Source organism: Pezoporus flaviventris, unplaced genomic scaffold (assembly GCF_033815535.1).
Source record: "Pezoporus flaviventris isolate CSIRO_AGI_PZ_B2104156 unplaced genomic scaffold, CSIRO_AGI_Pfla_v1 ptg000001l, whole genome shotgun sequence".
NCBI lineage: Eukaryota > Metazoa > Chordata > Aves > Psittaciformes > Psittacidae > Pezoporus > Pezoporus flaviventris.
Window position 1 is genome coordinate 1,346,527 of NW_026892549.1, and position 19,185 is coordinate 1,365,711.

Consider the following 19,185-nt stretch of genomic DNA (forward strand, 5'->3'; position numbering starts at 1 on the left):
GCAGTGGAAACACACAAGGAAAGCATCTCACTCGTCACCATTATTCCCTAACTGAAACAGCCATTGTGTGAAGCCATTCTGAATCAAAATTCTTGTGCAAATCCAGTAACACATAACAAGCCACTAGCACAGCACATTCAAGGTTCTGTGCAAACAGTAACTAATCAGCCATCCTAATGTTCCTGTGAGACAAGCTGGTCAATTGGTTATTCCAGTTTTCAAAGATACAGGGCTGAGGTGAATCACAGAATTGTAGAATCAACCAGGTTGGAAAAGACCTTTAAGATCATCAAGTCCAACCATTACCCCAGGACTGCCAAGACCCTAAACCATGTCACTGAGGGCATCATCTACATGGTTTTTGAACCCTTTCAGGGATGGTGATTCCACCACTTCTGGGGGCAGCCTGTTCCAATACCTGATCACCCTCTCTGTGAGGAAATATTTCCTTATATCCAATCTAAACCTCTCCTGGTGCAGCCTGAGGCCATTACCTCTCATCCTGTCATCATTGTTACTTGGGAGACTAATCCCCACTTCACTACAACCTCCTTTCAGGCAGTTGTTGAAAGTGATCAGGTCCCCCTTGAGCCTTCTGTTTTCCAGACTAAACAACTCCAGTTCACTCAGCCTTTCCTCATAAGACTTGTGCTCCAGGCCCTTCACCAGCTTTGTTGTCCTTTTCTGGACCCACTCCAGCACTCTAGCACCTCAATGCCTTTCTTCTAGTGAGGGGCCCAGAAATGAACACAGTATTCTAGCTGCGGCCTCACCAGTGCCCCGTACAGGGGGATATCACTTCTCTTGCCCTGCTGGCTATGTTATTTCTGATACAGGCATTTAGCTGGATCCTATAATAGGCCGGTTAAGCCTGCTTTTTAAAAGCAGGGTTTTGATTTACTTACAGATACCATGCCCCCCGGGAACCTAAATTTCTCACTTTGTAAATATCCTGCTGTGGCAGGACCCTCAGCATCCTTCCCTCCATCCCACCTCCTTCCTTGCCATGCTTCCCGGCTTTTCTCACCTGACTACTGCCTCTGACACAGGCTGCGGCGGGAGACCCCGCAGAAGCAGCAGTCAGGGAGGTGGAAATCTTTCAAAGACCTGCTCGCACTTCTTCCCCCTGCCAGCAGCAGCCCCGCACCTCTGGTCCCCACCTGTGCTGCTGCTGCCCTCTCCCGGTGCGACGCGCGGCCCCTTTAAGGCGGCGCGGGGCGCGCTGTCCCTTTAAAAGGCGGCGGGCGGGAGGCGGTGGTGGCGGTGGTTGGGGCCATTGCTCTGCCCGCCGGGTTTTCCCCCCCTTCCTGCCGGCTCTGCCGTTCGTTAGTCTGCCTGTTAAAAAGAGGAGGCAAGATGGCCGAGCTGGGCAGTAAGGGGGTCACCGCCGGGAAAATCGCCATCAACGTTCAGAAGAAGCTGACTCGGGCGCAGGAGAAGGTAAAGGGAGAAGGGGGGTACCGCCGGCTCCCTAGGATGCGGGGAGCTATGCGGGTACCGGCGATGAAACCTCCCCCCTGGGAGCTGGCAGCTGCTTTCCCTGCGGATTTAGGGCCCTTTTGCATCTTGAGAATGCGGGATACCGCTGTTCGAGCTGTAGGGGTTTGCCATCTCTCTGCAGAAACATGGCATCGGGTGCAGCTGGGAGAAGGGAGGGAGGACGGAGCGCCGCACGCTTGTTTTGAACATGTAGATGCTTATTGTTTCAGCAGGAGGAGACCTTCTTTACACCGTATGTAGGTTGTGCTTTATGCGGCAGTATCAAGCTGTATTTTGCGATAGTGCTAAAAGATGGTGAGGAAGAGGAGATGGGCACTTGGCGTCCTTATCTTCTATCAACATAGCATAATAACCGCTACTTGCTTTACTGACCTTGAGCTCCAGATTTTGGAATGGTGGTAAAGTAAAAGCCATACGGCCTTTAAAGACTCTGCTGATGACTGCTGAGGGAGGGGTGTTTTTTGAATCCCAGGAGCCCTTTTGCTGCTCTCCGCCCACCTCTGTGTCAGCAAAAGGTGCCAGGAATATGCAATGGATACTTCTCATGTTCATCTCTCTGGCATGCTGCATCTGATGCCAGATGCCAGCTCTGTGTAGGGATTATCGGACATTTTACGCAGGGACATTGATCAGCTGCTTTTATCTCTGGCACGCTCGTCTTGGCTTTCAGTGATTTGCTGTGAGATGACATTGACTGAATAAGGACTGATGCATCTTTGAGGGAGGGAGGGTAAACAGATCTGCCCCACTGCTGCTCTTGTTCCCTGCGAGTTATCTTTAGCAGCTAGCTTTAATCTTGGAGGTTTGGGGTTGGACACAGTGCTGGCATGAGCCTTGTGCCCATTGCCAGCACTTACAGAATGCTGCTGTGTCAGAATGGCAACCTAAACTTGCCAGGCCTAATACTGCACATGCTGCTTCCACTAGTTTAAGCTCATTTAATGAAACTGGGAGTGTGATTTGAACTGCTTGGTAAGAACCCCAGGTGAAGAGCAGATCCGGTATGGAACTGACTGCAACAAGGTCCTGGCTTTGCTGTAAACACTAGAATGAGCATGGCCACGTCTGTGTTTTTTCCCCTTCCTGCGGTTCCAAGAGGGGGCAGGATGGGAAATTTGTCTCTTGGTAACTGGTCTGCCCTGAACTCATCATAGGTGTTAAATTAATTTGGTATTAGCCACCAGATGGCAACCATATTTGTAGTTAATATTAAGGTCAATGGTAAAGGCTGAGCTCCTTGGCCTGCTGACAAAGTTATTGTATTATCGGTGGAACTTGGAGCCAAGTGTGGCCCGCCAGGCCCTTCCCTTCCTTCTTATGTCAATGCATGCAGGTTCTTTTCATAGGGAGAATTTTCCACAAATTCCTCTCAACTGGAGATCCAGTTCACTTCCTTGCTTATTCCCTGGTGGTGACTGGGAATGTGTGAGCCACGATCGTAATCGAGAGTTTAGCCATGTATTGCAGGTGATTTGCGTGATCTGAAATTGGCTGTGTGTCTCTTTATGTTGAAAAATCGCACCTCATTTCCATCAAAGGAGAAAAAGAAAAGAAACCCAAAGCACTTGCTTATTAAGTTAACACAAATTCTAGGCCCTTCTGCTATTGTTATACTGACGCAAACAAAATATTCTCAAAAAAGAAAAAAATGGCATTGCTTGCTTCATCATCTGACTTGCTTCTTCATATGCTTACAGCTTCATCTGTAACATTTCCTCTGTAGTGAAGTGTTAGGTATTTTACCCTTGTCTCTCAGGGACAGGTTCGCCAAGTCAAACATACGAATGTTAACTTTCAGCTTGTGAGGAAAGATACAGCTGAATAAGAAGTAACAAGGAAGGCACCAAGGGTTACTGCACTATACTGGTATTAGTCTCGTGGTATTTAGGCTGTGATACTGTGTTTAGCAGGAAGGTTAAACCATGTGTTTGAATATGAGGATCAGGTGTTTATATAGTTAAAATTTAAAAAAAAAAGCAAGCACAGGTGTGCAGAGGTAGATCTGGGTACACAGCAGCACTTAAAAATGCTGACTGGGATTGAACTTTCCTTTTTGAGGCTTAAAAAATCTGACAGTGTTCCTTTTGTGTATCTTTTTTTCAGTTTGAATCTAGGATAAAAATTCTTCCCTTCAGAGTGATATCTTCCTCCCAACTTGAACCCTGAGGCTTTGACTTCAGCAGTTTCCTTCATAGTGAATTTAAGCCTTGTGTTAAGCAAAGAATGGTGTCTTTTTGTTCAATGCAGATTTCACACTAGAACACTGTATACATGCTTTTTTCCCCTTCTGAGATGGCTATTATGTAAAGTATGTAAGATATTCCTTCAGAAGTACTGTTTGTTTTGAGCCTTTCAGCAAAACTATTGGCTATTTTTTGAAGACATTTTCTCAATTCTACAGGAAATATGGGGCAGAAGGGTTGACTATGCTGTTTGCAAATGGACTGGCATCCTTTAATCTCTATTCAAAGATAGCTTCAAGTAGAATATTTGGCAATAATTTGCCCATTGTCCAGTGAAATGTATCAAGTAAATTGATGCCTTTGTCCAGAGGAGCCCACCTAGCAGAAAGGACCAGTGCAGCAGTTTTGAACTCATCTGTTATCCTTTGCAGCTCACAATTAGGAGATTTAGGCTGGGAGTCATGCTTCATCTGGTAGTTAGCTGAAGGGTTTTCAGGCTGAGGTGTTGAGCTCTGAACCTGTCATAATTCTAAACTTCCCAAGATTGAGTAAGCTTGTAATGGCTCCCGTATTGTGGTGTCTTGGAGAGCGCCTGGTGTTTGCAAGGTCTTTTAAACTTTGCCACTAAGGATCTGAAGTTTTTTTTCCTTTATGTCTATAATCCATTATCTCCGTTAAAGTTTGTTTCTTCTACGTGATCAATTTTTATCTTATACTTTTGAAATTTTCAGGGATCTCCCCAGTTTCCACAGTTCCCATTTTTATTTATTCTTCTTTTTCTCTTGAAGAATGTCCTGTTTCTGGATGTGTCAGTCTGCACGTGCACAAACATTTCTGCTTTGAACAAAATTATAACGGCATCTTAGTGACTTGATGCAATCCTGGTGCAAGGGTGACTCCTCTGAGAGGTTCCAGGAGGGGGCTGAGCTTGGGGAGCAAATGGATTGGGGTTTTGTTGCTTGGCTGGCAGTGAGCATCCTCATTAAAGGATCAAGATCTTTGCTTTCCTCCAGCACATTAGACAGAGATTCGGGGTGGAAAGATGGTATTGGCTGTATAGGCACTGACTGACAAAAAGCATACAGATTAATAGACACGTCTGTGGAGGTGACTTGCAAAGTTGACATTGAAATGAGAGGTTTTTCCTTGGGAGATTTTTTTCTGTATGTGTATGTGGAGAGGACTAGAAGGGGATGAACTCATTCTTAACATGCCAAAGTTCTGAGTGAGAGTGGGCTTACATATATTAATACATGGTATGGGGAGTTTTACTTTGAACTAGGCCTGGTTGGAGGGGTCTTTGAGCAACCTGGACTAGTAGAAGATGTCCTTGTCCGTAGCAGGGGGTTGCAACTAGGTGATCTTTAAGGTCCCTTCCAATCCAAACCATCTGTGATTTTTCCTTTTCTAGACTTTGAATGTGGAAGTTCCTATCCAATAGAAGTGGTGGTCTTCTGTTCTTGTTTTCATTACAAATCTGGGCAAAATGAGAAGTCTGTGTTCTGTGACAGGTATAGCCTGTCATATTTTTTTAATATTTTTAACTCTGATGTACCAACAAACCAAGGCATCCCCTTTTCTCCCTCTCTGTCCCCAACCAAAGGGGAATGCCAGGACCTGAAAAATTTTAGCTTGGGCATCCAAATTCCCTTACATTACGGATTATTATTTAGGTTGTAGATTCTGCCACTCACTTCCCGTGTTGTCATGAATTATCACCTCTGCTTTGTTTCTTGGCTTAACTTAGTTTATCCCACCAATGTTTACCCACATCTATGTTTGCAAAGTTTCCTTGATTAAACCTACCAGAGCAAAGTTCTGCTCCCGTCTGGCTGCACATTCCAAGGAGGCTGGGCTGTAGCCTCTGTCTCAAAGGACTAGTATGGCCATAGTTATTGGTAGCCAGGCTTTCTGATGCTTATTTCCTGTCCCCTTCAGGGCAAAACCCCCATAAACCCCAAGACCTATATGCAAGTAAACCAAAGGCTTTGCTAAAGAATTTGCAGCCCAGCAAGGAGAAATAACCAAAGACACTGCCCCTGAAAAGGAAAGTGGAGGACTGATTTTGGCAGGCCATTGAAGCCTGATCTCCTAATGCTTTTTCCAATTAATTTGTCTCATGTAACGATTGTGGTAGCACAGACTGTCTGCTGTCCAGAAAGGATCTTTTCCTCTCCCAGAACCTTTGTTTCTTTCCCCTTGTAATCCCTTGCTGGACAGGAGGATGTTGTGATTTGGGTGGAGTAGGGTTTGCAGAAGGCATGGCTTGCATTTTGTGTTTGCCCTGATAAGACTTCACCCCCCACCCCGTAAGACAGACTCCAATAGGTGGAACATGGCAGGTAGGAACACCTAGAATGAATTCTCAGCCCTGTTGAAGCAGGTGGGAGTATATAACAATGAGCAGAACCCAGGAACCTTAAACCAAATTTAAATACAGATGTCTTCAGGATTCAGCTGTCAGAGGCTGCCTAATCTGTAGAACTTCTGCAGATGGGGAGGTAGGCTTTACATAAAAAAAAATGCTAGGTGGAGGAAGTTCTTTTCTTGAGAAGTATCACGTCAACCTACCTCGGAGAAGTTCCTTTTTGGTTTTCCTACTGTCTCTTTAAAGTTTCTATGGATTTTGCTTGGCTTTGCATAGGGTAGGATAAATTGGTGGCAATCTGCCTTGTGCCAGTGAAGTACAAATAGCCTGAAGAGCTACAGAAGTTAATTGTTCTCCTGCTGATCTGTCATGAAACTTTCTTTTTTCTTATTTGTTTTTTACTGGAGGACTCCCTAGGTGACAAGGAGAGGGCTTTTTACTTTATATCTGTTAGCTTGCTTTCTTAGGAAGGCATGGCTTAGGTGACTGTTAGAGTCTCGAAGGTACTTTCTGTCCAAAGGTTGCTGGAAAACAGGCACTGGATAGAAGAGAGAGATCTGAATTAATGCCCCTGATGTACAGATGATACCGGTATGAGCTCAGACTGTATTACTGGGTAGCAGATAATCTGCATGGGGAAGGGAGGAGGTGAAATAGGAGACTGGGCTCCACATGTTTCCTTGCCCATGGATGGTTTGATTGGCAGGGTGCTTGCAGTGCCCTACTGAAGGAGCCCCTATGTCTGGGTGTTGACTACAGATTTCTTCTGAGAAGCAAGATCTCTTGGATGGATAAATTTTCTGGTTGGAAAAGGCCCAGCCCTATTCCTGGTCACTTTATCTTCCCTGTAAGATCTAGTCTTACAGCCAGCCCTTTTCAGTGCAGCTCTTGTGAAGAGAAGATTCATAAAGTAGGATCTGGAAGATCTCAGTTAAGACTTCTGGTGAGGCTGTAGGCAGGATAGAATTAGTGTTACAGGAGTCAGCATTCCTCAACAGATGTCAGAGCTGTCTGTCTTCTCCCCTCATGCATGCTGATTGTTAAGCAAGATTTTGTATTTCCAGACACAAATGTTTCTTCGCAACATTGCAAATGCTTTTGGTACATGACTAGCAAATGACATGGCTAGCCAAGCCATTGAGGAAAGCTGTGTGCAGCCTGAGGTGTTCAGCATCTAGCTGGACTGGCATCTTCGGCAATAATGCAAGTTTTCCTTTGTTTCTGGCTCTTTGATCAGAGAGGTAATACCCTGTTGCTTGGAACCAAATGTGCCGTAAAGCTCTAGTTCTAAGAACTTCTGGAGTGACAACAGGCAGCTTAGGTTGACAGATATTAGAGCAGCTGTTTTTTTTGCATTGCTGTGGTGGTGACCAGACACCTGAGCTGCCCAGTGTGGGAGTTCTGTAGCTTTGCAAGGATCATCTTACAGTCCTGGCTGTCCACCTGTACTTGCAGAGATCAGACTGTCTTCCCTGAAGCACTGTACTGGCAACTTGACATTGTCAAGAAGATAAACTCAATTTGCCCAAGCAGTACAAACCTGTAGCCCCGTTTTGTTCAGCTGGCCTCACTCAGGTTCCTAAGTGAGCTGTCTAATTCAGGGTGTGTGGACCAGCTGCTTCTTTTATGGGATAAGACTCTGTTAATGTTGATCAGAAGGCTGTGCATTCTCCAATCCACAGCAGTGAAGTGGGAACAAGTATTAAAATACAAATAAAGCTTCCTTAAGAGAGCTGCTGGGAGGTGAAATAATGCATCAAGGTCTCTTTCGACATCAGCTTGTATTTTAGTGTTCTCTTGAAAGACTGTATATTTGCTTTTCTCCAACAGCTGTAATACTGAATGCATGAGTGCCAACAAACAATTGCTTCATTAATTTTCCCCTGCTGCCTTTTCCTAAGTTTCTCGTTGGTTATGTAAAGAGTTTGCATTCAGCAAGAGTTTTGGATGCTGGTTACATTTTAAAGAAGACTTGGAAGCCAGAGCTTGGCATTACACAACCTAAAGAGGTCTTCGAAATTACTATGAAGAAGCTTTATGAATTGAGGAATAGGTACTGTGTTTGCGCAGACCTGTGCAAGTACACATGTATAACAATTTTATTTTTTCCCCCTATTACTTAGGCTGTGCTGGAATAAACTTAGCTCAGACCTGTGGCTGGCAGGGTGAAGTTTTTGAAAATCTCCATTTCTAGAGGGGTGCAGTTAGGAGAGACATAGAAGCCAGACAGTATCTCCTTTCTTCTTGTCTCTTCTGTTAGAATAAAGGAGAAGTCTGGGTGGCAGTTTGTTCTTAATATAGGCTGGCAGGCAGGATGGCAAGTGCAAACTTTGCCAAAAACGAGGAAAGCAGCAATTGAAACAACTATCTGTGAAAACCAAGGGCCACATTTAGTCTTTCGATGATGCACAGATATCAAAGCCTGAAGTACTGCCCTCTCTGCGAAGATTTGACATGCAAATTCAGAAAGCTGGTAACCTGTTCCGAAATGATTTTTTTTTTTTTTTTTGGTAGTTCTTCATTATCATGTTTGGTTTGTTTACTTTCAGTGGCTTTAGAATGTTTTGTTAAACTGTCCGCGCTGTTTTCTCAGTTCTTTTCGAAGTTACCTTTTCAGGAGGGAGGTTAAAGATTATAGCTGAAGTAGAAACATTTTTCACTGGGTAATTGCTAACACTGCTTTGAAACTGCATTAGACAGAACTGCAATGCTTGTTTGCCAGCAGGGACAGAAAGGGAACTTCAGTGGTATGGGAACTATTGTGCTTGAAAACACAGCTAAAAGTATTTACAATTTTTTTTTTTTTTTTCTTTATGCTACTTGCATAGAGGCTTGATAGCACGTTTTATTAGGCCAGAAACAATAACACCTGGCTTGACCAACTCAGAGCTGAGTTTGAAGGTATTTGCAGAGTGAATTAGCAATTCTGTCCCATTGGAGTTATTTGGAGTGGTACCAGTGACAGATATGAACATATACCAAATAAGGTATAAAGGCTGACATTTGAAGAAAATTGAAGATCTCTGCATCCTTTTTCTTAGCAGGAGTTCTGGTCCTGTAGCTACTCTTGTAGGTAATGTTACCCATTCCTGTAAGTTATAGCAAGTCTTTTAATCCTACCAGCTCTGGGAGTCTGAGTGTGCAAGGGCAAACCTTATTTCCATTCCTGCTTCCTCAGCCATTGGGGGGGGGGGGGGGGGGCAAATAATATATTTAAAAAATGCAGGGAATTTTTCCTGCAATTTAAATGTTCAGCTCATTCATTTTGAATTTTCAAGCAGTCAAGTGGTGTCTTGGGGAAATACTTTCTTCCCTCTCTGTGGGTACAACATGACCCCTCTGGTCTAAATCTTGATTCTGACACAAGAAACGAAGAAAGGGATTAATTTATTGTGGCAGGGGACAGCACATTTCAAAGGTTAGTTTGAAAATATACTTGGGAAAAAATCTGGTGGGAAGGATGGCAAGCTCAATGGGGGAAACAGTGCTCAGGAAGAGTTTAAATGTGTTCAGATAGAGAAATATACTTGGGTTCTGCATTGAAACACTCCTTAAGGTATAAGTTCATCAGCTGAGGAGTGAAATGGCAGCTCTTCTGTGTATTTGACTGACTTCTACAGTAGGAGAATACTAGGGTTTTTTCCTCTTTCGTGTCTCTTCAGACTGAGCAGCCGTTGTGAAAGGCCAAGCCTAGCTGTCTGTTAATAAACTTGAGCCATTGAAAGAATGTACCCATTCTGATAATGTTTCCCTTGACATGCAAACAGACAGTATGATTATTTGTTAGTATCTGCAGTCTGATTGTATTATGTATTACCAAGAAAGGTCATTCCCTATCCTGAAACAATTCCAATGTAAATATTGGGCAGTCTCAATTAACTAAAATACTTCTGGTTTGTTTCAGTAAAATTCTGTATTCCAGAAGATTTAAAAGGTTTTTCAGACATTTCAGCAGAGGTTTGGTAAGGCTGGTTTTGTACATAAGGGTGCAGGGCTGGTTTTGAACAGCAAAACTTTTATGAAAATAACCTGAAGAAATTGAAAAACCAGGTTGGCTTCCTTTGGAGAGGAAGAACAGTTATATGTGCAGAGCTGGGAGAGTTTGGAGGCTGACTGTGGTGGTGAGGGCAGGGAAAGTCAGAGGGATGATGTGAACAGCTGACTGTAGAGCTCTGTAGTGGTAAGCTACATCCAATTGCTCGTAGTCTGTGACTTAACTGTGGATGGATATCAGAGTCAGTCGCTAGACTAGAACTTTCTGCCAAGCTGGAGGCTTTTGCTCTTCTTATTCCCTGACCCTTGGTGAACATAAATAATTCCGTGAGGAAGTGTGTGTTATCAGGGCTGGATGCCATTACCATGTGGTTGTGGGTATAGTAGGTGAAAAGAGCTGTGTTGTGATGCTGGATGAAGTGAATGACTTTGAGCTGGGTGTTTTTTTCTTTTTTAAGCCGTCAGTCCCAGGTCTCCAACTGAGGCCTTAATTTCTGAGAAAGCTCTTCGGGAAGCACACTGTGGTGCTTTTCCTCTCCAAAGACAATGTGGCCCAGATTCCCATCAAGTGCTCTGGCAAAGAAGTCTCTGGGCTCATTTACAGCATGAGAACTTGGCCTGTGAAGCCCAGTTCTCAAATTTGCCGTTACTCATCCTTCAGCTCTTCTGAAGTAGAAGCAGTGGGAAGGAAGAATTGCTGTTCAAAAGCTGTTTGGGAAGATGGGAAGAACCAACAGAAGCTGATCATCTGTGTTGCTTCAAATGTCCCTGCTTCAATAAGACAAGTGGCACTGTGTAACCCAACCTGGCTATGGAGGGCACCATTCTCAAATCTTTCCCCCATGTTTGATCCCTTGTAGCTATCAACCTCTGGCTCAGGGGTTCTCAACAGCTCATCCAAATGTCCCTGTTTTTTCCCTTTGCATTATGGGTTCCAGGTTTGTCCTGCATTTGAGAAACTCCCATCCTTGTTCAGCAAGGTGGTTGTGAACCTCTACAGGAGCTTTCCTAGCTTCTTAAGGGCTCTGCATCCAGCCTGTCCCTTCTGGAGTCTCTCGTTCACATCGTTCTGCCTTACAAGAGCTCCTCTGCCCCTCTCCCTCTTAGCACACACCTGCTCCTTTATCTCTTTCTCCAGCTTAGGCATGACCCCACATGCCATTTATGTTTTGTCCTGATTGGGTTGCTTCATTTTGCATTAGGGGTTGCATAAAAATAAACGTACTTATTGCAAATGCATCAGCATTTAAAATGAGTGTTGCAGAGGAGGAGGTGGCAGAGGACTTGAGAAGGGAGATTTGTGCAAACAGCACTATTTGTGCTATCTATTCCTCTTACTAGAGTTACTGTTGGCTATAGATAGGGTTTAATTAATCTATGTTAAATGCCTACCCAAGTAATAGACATTGATGTTGCTGAAGTCCTGTTGCCTGGAATGTCACATTGATGCCAGCTGAATGAAGTGATGCCATTTGGCCTTATTAACTACAGAGCTATGATGCAGCTTACTGTCCAGCTCCCCATTTGTGCCCACTTTTTCTGGTCTCTGTTTCAGTTTCTGGAAATTTACCTGCTTTCTTGGAGCTTGACATTTTCTGCTTCTTTGTTTTCAGGGTATTGATAGATATGTATTCTCTCCACTCTCTGATTTGCTGAAAAGCAGGAAATCTGGAGAGCTCAGTGATTTTTAGCTGCCTGCTTTGAATAAGAGCAAATCAAAGCAGTAAAAAAATGAAAATGCCTAAGAAGTGATGAATTAGGCATACAAGTGCATATGGCCAGGATTGCTTGGTTGCACAAGCTCACCTAACAAGTGTGCATTCCATGGTCTGTCTCTTGGACAGTTATGTGGTAGAGTGGTAGATGTGCAGCTTGTGCACCCTAGACTTGACAAACCAAGACTGAATGGTGAAGATGACCCTAATACAGCCCATGTGTCGTCTGGTGAAGCTGTGAGTTTTCAGCACCTCTGGTGTCTGGCCACCTGCTTAAGATGTCAAGGTTGAATCATTGAAAGGCTGAAAACTCTGTCTTAAGCTCTTAAGATTCTTAATCTCCCACACTTCTTGAGGTAGGTGCCTGCTTCTGGCTTTGGGTTTATTCTGGTGGAAGAAGTCACCACTTCCGAATGCTTATCCTGCTGCCCTGGTTCCTGCTCTGTGCACCTGTGGCTTGAACACTTTCTGCAAGTCTCCATCCACTTGCCTGTAGATAAAATCTGCAAGTCTCCATCCACTTGCCTGTAGATAAAATCTTGTCCTTGTCACGCCAGCAGTTTGAACTGACCCAGCTACTCCCACTGGAGCAGCAATTTCACATCACACTCAAACCACATCTACCACTGAGATGTGTCATCTCCAACTGCTTATTTTCTCTTCCTTTCTTTGACCTGATGCAAGTATGGCTGAGTCAGCAGGACCATGGGGCAGCGGGGTGATGCCTGATCTGGGCCATTGGAGTCTTCTTCTCTGGAGATATTCAAAGCCTACCTGGACACATTCCTGTGTAACTTGCTCTAGGTGACCCTGCAATGGCAGGGGATTTGAACTAGATGATCTCCAGAGGTCCCTTCCAATCCTAAGGATTCTGTGATTGGCCTCTTTCCTAGCTCAGTTTGACTAGACAGTAGCTAGTACCTGACTTCTTAATTTTACATTCAATTTCCCTTCTATTCTGACTCTCTGAAACCCCTGACTGAAGGATATGAAATAGAAAAATAAGAAAAAATTGAAAGTGAAGTCTGAGTAACATTTGCTGTGGTTTATTTTTATTCTCAGAAGCTTGGGTGGTGAAAAAAGCAGAACATTTCTATGTTCTTCTTAAAGGTAAATAAGGGGATGAAAGAGTAAAGGGTAGGAGAAGGAGATACCTGTGCTTTCTTTTTGACTGCTAAAATCCTTTGAAACAAAGGAGAAGATCAATAAATAAAACTCAATATGTTTTCCTAGTAATCTTTAATAAGGCAAGGCAAGCTCATGCATTTGTAGAAGGGGGAAAAAAACACAGTGAGTTAGACCTGGAGGGAAGATGACTTTGTGGGTCAGTGAGTGGCACAGATATATTTAAGGAAGAAAAAAGCAAGAAATAATTATTGGTTCAGTTTCTTGTACCCTGTTAGTTATAGCTGAGAACCAGCCCTTGAATTTATGTTAAGGTACAAGCTTAGTACATGGGCTGTACCTATTGTGCATGGCAGGCATAATGTGAAATTAGCTAAAGAAATGAGAAAGAGATAAAAGTAACATAAAAGACTAAATCAGCTAATGTAGCTGGTTTTGCAGGTGCTTGGATGGTTGAGGGATAGACAGGCATTGATGCATGCAAGGGTGTGAGCATAGCAAGATGTGACTACAGAGACCAAGCTATGACATCAGGTCAGCAAGAAGGGAAATTACTTTTCCATACTGTCACAGCACTACTCCTGCTATATTGTGACTTAATTTAGGCTTGCATGATACTAGGAGCTAAACCGTGGGTGAAGGGGGAGGGAAAAACAACCTAAAATGTTGAAAACAGTTAAGGGGCAAAAGTCTTAATATAAAAAAGTCCTGGAATGTCAGGATTTGGGTCACTGCTGTATGCACTCCAGGGGCTCCAGCCAGTTCACCAGCTTAAGACTTGTTCCTCTTCTAAGAGCCTCCTGTAGGAGAGGAAGTGGTTGGTTTGAACCCCTGGTTATATTTGTAAGAGAACCTTTCCGCTTGACTGATTTGCCACATGCAAAGGTAGTGAGAGATAATGCTTGCACAACATCCGGAGAACTGAGGATTTATTTGTGTGTTTTTGTAAACATACTGCAGAAGTGCCTTGAGGAAAACAGCTCTTGTATCATGGAGATGTACTATGTATTTTCCTAAACTTCCAGTATGGCTATTTACTTGTGGAAAAGTCCAGCAGTACTTCTAAAGGCTGATATTAGAAATACAGAAGGTGCATTGATTTTTCTCTTGTAGCAGTGACTACAGATTTTTAAGCTGGATCTTTTCTTCTACTAAGATATCAGTTTAGATCAAACAACTAATACTAGCCTATTCACAGCTGGCATTTTGTTGCTGTGGTGTTGGGCCAGTCTCACACTTGTACTGGCCTTTTTGTTGTTGTGAGAGCAGTTTTAGAGAGGTTCATACTACATCTTGCTCACTTGTGAAAGTGACTTGAGGGATTTTTATCTGTATTTATGTAATCATGTAACCATTTATGGTATAATAGGCATCATAGAAACATCGTGGGATGGCTCCTACGACTGGAGTGTTGGAATGGAAGGTTACAGGCTCTTTAGAAAAGACAGACCCAGCAGGCGGGGAGGGAGAGTTGCCCTTTATGTTAGGGATAGGCTGGAGAGTATGGAACTCTGTCTGGGGACAGGTGAGCAGTTAACAGAGAGTTTGTGGGTCAGGGTTAAAGGGAATATAGCTATGGGAGACATTACTGTGGGGATGTGTTACAGACCGCCTGATCAAGGAGAGCCTGCGGATGAAGCACTCTATAGACAGATAGGAAGAGCCTCACGCTCACAGGCCCTTGTTCTCATGGGTGACTTCAACCACCCTGACATCTGTTGGAAGAACGGTACGGCCCGGCACAAGGAATCCAGGAGGTTCCTCAATTGTGTAAAAGACAACTTCCTTCTGCAACTAATAGAGGAGCCGACAAGGAGAGGTGCCATGCTTGACCTTGTGCTCACCAACAGGGAAGGGCTTGTTGGAAATGTGACGCTCCAGGGCAGCCTTGGATGCAGCGATCACGAGATGCTCGAATTTGAAATCCTCAGGACAGTGAGAAGAGCCTGCAGCAAGCTCACTGCCCTGGACCTCAAAAGAGCAGACTTTGGCCTCTTCATGAACCTGCTTAGTAAGGTTCCATGGGATACAGCCCTGGAAGGCAGCGGGGCCAAAGACTGTTGGTTGATATTCAAGGATCACCTGCTACAAGCTCAGGATCCCAACCAGAAGGAAGTGCAGCAGGAGGGCCAGGAGACCTCCTTGGATGGATAAGGAGCTCCTGAGGAAAATTCAATTGAAAAAAGAGGCTTATAATAAGTGGAAGCAAGGACAGGTGGCATGGGAAGAATACAGGGATGTTGTCCGGGAAGCTAGGGACCAAGTTAGGAATGCTAAGGCCCAGTTAGAATTAAACTTGGCTAGGGATGTTAAGGATAAGAGGAAGGGATTCTACAGGTATATAGCAAATAAAAAACAGACTAGGGACAACGTAGACCCCTTCTGGAATCCCTCGGGAGAACTGGCTACACAGGATTTGGAGAAAGCTGAGGTTCTGAATGACTTCTTTGCCTCTGTCTTCACTGGCAAGGGCTCTGACTGCACCACCCAAGTCTTGGAAGGCAGATGCAGGGACTGTGAGAATGAAGACCTTGGGCCCACTATAGGAGAGGATCTGGTTTGAGAACATCTTAAAAACCTGAACGTGCATAAGTGCATGGGACCTGATGAAATCCATCCACGGGTCCTGAAGGAGCTGGTGAATGAAGTTGCTAAGCCACTGGCCATCATATTTGAGAAATCATGGCAGTCAGGTGAAGTTCCCGACGACTGGAAAAAGGGAAATATAACCCCCATTTTCAAGAAGGGGAAAATGGATGACCCGGGGAATTACAGACCAGTCAGTCTCACCTCTGTGCCTGGCAAAATCTTGGAGCAGATTCTCCTGGAAGGCATGCTAAGGCACATGAAAAACAACAAGGTGGTTGGTGACAGCCAGCATGGCTTCACTAAGGGGAAATCCTACCTGACCAATTTGGTGGCCTTCTATGATGGGGCTACAGAACTGATGGACAGGGGTAGAGCAGTTGATGTCATCTACCTGGACTTGTGCAAAGCATTCGACACTGTCCCACATGACATCCTTGTCTCTAAATTGGAGAGACATCAATTTGATGGATGGACCACTCGGGGGATAAAGAACTGGCTGGATGGCCGCATGCAAAGAGTTGTGGTCAATGGCTCAATGTCCGGCTGGAGACCGGTAATGAGTGGTGTCCCTCAGGGATCGGTGTTGGGACCGGTCTTGTTCAACATCGTTGTCGATGACATGGACAGTGGGATTGAGTTTGCCCTCAGCAAGTTTGCCGATGACACCAAGCTGTGTGGTTTGGTTGATACCCTGGAGGGAAGGAATGCCATCCAGAGGGACCTTGACACGCTTGTGAGGTGGGCTGATGCCAACCTCATGAAGTTTAACCATGCCAAGTGCAAGGTCCTACACCTGGGTCGGAGCAATCCCAGGCACAGCTACAAGTTGGGCAGATAAGAGATTCAGAACAGCCCTGCAGAGAAGGACTTGGGGGTGCTGGTCGATGAGGAAAATGAACACGAGCCAGCTTCAGTGTGCACTCGCAGCCCAGAAAGCCAACCGTATCCTGGTCTGCATCAAAAGGAGCATGACCTGCAGGTTGAAGGAGGTGATCCTGCCCCTCTACTCTGCTCTCGTGAGACCTCACCTGGAGTATTGTGTGCAGTTCTGGTGTCCTCAACATAAAAAGGACATGGAACTGTTGGAACAAGTCCAGAGGAGGGCCAGGAGGATGATCAGGGGACTGGAGCACTTCCCATATGAAGATAGGCTGAGAAAGTTGGGGCTGTTCAGCCTGGAGAAGGGAAGGCTGCGTGGAGACCTCATAGCAGCCTTCCAGTATCTGAAGGATGCTGGAGAGGGATTCTTCATTAGAGACTGGTAATGATAGGGCAAGGGGTAACGTGTTTAAATTTAAACAGGGGAAGTTTAGATTGGATATAAGGAGGAAATTCTTCCCTGCTAGGGTGGTGAGGCACTGGAATGGGTTGCCCAGGGAGGTTGTGAATGCTCCATCCCTGGTGGTGTTCAAGACCAGGTTGGACAAGGCCTTGGGTGATATGGTTTAGTGTGAGGTGTCCCTGCCCATGGCAGGGGGGTTGGAATTAGATGATCTTAATGTCCTTTCGAACCCTAACTATTCTATGATTCTATGAACTGCATCCTTAATGTTCTGTGATGTAGCACGTCAGGCTCTCCCATCATCTGCATTTCATATAGTCTTTGTTTTTAACATAAATGGCAGCAGAAGTCGGTTGCTACTGTCAAATGAAAACGCTTTGTATTTGCTCTTGACTACCAGACTCCTGGTGGAATTCACAGTAAATCTTGGAGCTTGAGCTGGCAGGCATGGCAAGGCAATAGCCTGGCAATCTGCCCCTCTCCCAGCCCGTTCACAGACATGATAAGCTGACTGTGACTTACTGCACGTAAAGGGAAATGAGGAGTGAGACTACAGCTGCACAGATTAATGAAATCCAACTGGTTTTCTTTCTAGGACAGATGAGAAAGCAAATTGATATCACAGTTTCTTGCCACCTTAATGTCGTGGTATTTGATAGATGCTAACAGCAGCATTCATTTTCTGCTGGTTCACATGTTTCACCAATGTGATTTCTCCTGCAATGAGTGCCAAAGCCTCTTTTCTAGTTCCTGCTTAAAGGTATGCACTACCAGAGAGTGGTTAATGTTCAGAAAAGGTGTCTATTGTGATGGTAGAATCTGAATGGCTTCTCCTTCGGTATCCCAATGCATGACATTGACAACTGTAGCACGGTATGGATGCCAATGACCTGAGCAACTTACCAGCGAAGAAGAGAAAATGATGCTGCTAGCACTTTCCAAGCTGATCTTCTTCTATGCAGGGATAAATGATTCATCCAAAGTCGCTCTTAAATTGGGTGAGAAGACGCCCAGTGTGGCTGGGGGACGGAGCACTTTGATTCAGGACTGCGGTTGCTATCCAGCCAGGTATTGCTGGGTATGTCAGGAAACTTTCCAATAACAGTGCCCTTTCTGCAGAACTCATGTCCTGTTCTGGGGAGCTGACTCCATAAATGGACTGTTTGGAGGCTCTGGAGTGTAATATTCCCAGTTACATTACCTGCAGGGTCACTGTGTCCTCTATTGCAGCTTGCAGCCAGAATGGCTTTGCCCTGTCATAGTTATATGCTTAAGAGCATTACTTTGATTATCCAGGAGGGCAGATTAATGGAAGTTGATGGATAGCTGGAGAAAGGGAGAGATGCTCAGGAGGTGAACTGGAGTTGGCAGACTTGTTACGCAGAACAGTGGAGTCTTCTTGTAAAAAAGGTAAGCCAAAGAAACAGTTTTGGAGTAACTGTCGTGGTTTAAACCCAGCCAGACAGCTCATTCACTCACTCCCTCCCTTCTTGCCCTCCCTCTACTCCTGGAGGGATGGAGAGGAGACTTGAAAAGAATGTAACTCCCATGGGTTGAGATAAGAACAGTTTAGTAACTAAGGTATAGCACAAATCACTACTGCTACCACCAATAATAACAATGATAAAGGAAATAACAAGGGAACAGAATACAACACCTCACCACCAGCCGACTGATAACTCGCCCCCCCAGCCCGAACAAGCACCAACCCATACCTCCTCCAACCTTGCAGTCTCTAACCCTTCTGGGTAACTCTCAGTTACATCCTGGGTATGATGTGCTGTGGTATGGAATACCTTTTTGGTCCGTTTGGGCCAGGTGTCCTGTCTCTGCTTCCTCCTGGCTTCCCCTCCTCCCTGGCAGAGCATGAGGATCAGAGAAGTCCTTGGTCAGACCAAACATTTGAGCGTTATCAGCTCTGTTCCCAGGCCAAAAGTCAAAACACAGCACTGCACCAGCTACCAAGGAGGAGAAAAATGACTGCTACTGCTGAACCCAGGACACTGTCCTGCCTTGAAGAGCTTGAGAAGGCAAATAGCAAGGTGCTTGCATGGGAAGTTTGGTTACTAAAATTGTCACTAGTAGGTTGTGTTGGTGTTTGAGGTTCTCAGTAAAGTCTTACAGAATTAAAGGTGGAAAAAAGAAAAGGTCCTTCTGACCCTCTGGATCTTGGCAGCTAAATTGGAATTGCTCTAAAACCTCTGTGCTTTCTAGGTCTATCCCTCTCCCACGGTGTAAGAGGAGCAGAGTTCTACCTAGTGGGACACTGTGATCACAAATGGGAGGCAGTTATATGTTGCACAGCAGTTTAATCTGTGTACCAAGCGTGAATGCACAGCTTGGTGAAGAGTTGTGTATCTGTGGTGAGCAGAGGAGGCTGTGTAGTGGAAGGGAATGAAGGGATGATCTGGCATTAGAAACCTTTTGATG

At 44.8% G+C, this 19,185-nt stretch overlaps 1 protein-coding gene across 15 annotated transcripts in view; it reads left to right on the plus strand.

Moving 5' to 3' along the window:
• The first annotated feature begins 1,229 nt into the window (after positions 1-1,229).
• The window catches only part of BIN1 (bridging integrator 1), a 97,938-nt gene continuing 79,982 nt past the window's right edge, over positions 1,230-19,185 (plus strand). For 7 of the 15 annotated variants that reach the window (XM_061461166.1, XM_061461586.1, XM_061461899.1 and 4 more), the window contains exon 1: positions 1,231-1,440. In XM_061461166.1, the coding sequence (XP_061317150.1) occupies positions 1,357-1,440 (84 nt within the window). In that variant the 5' untranslated portion in view covers positions 1,231-1,356. Of the gene's footprint in view, positions 1,441-19,185 lie in introns of all 15 variants that reach the window. The other 8 variants (XM_061462049.1, XM_061461842.1, XM_061462136.1 and 5 more) reach the window with 2 other exon arrangements.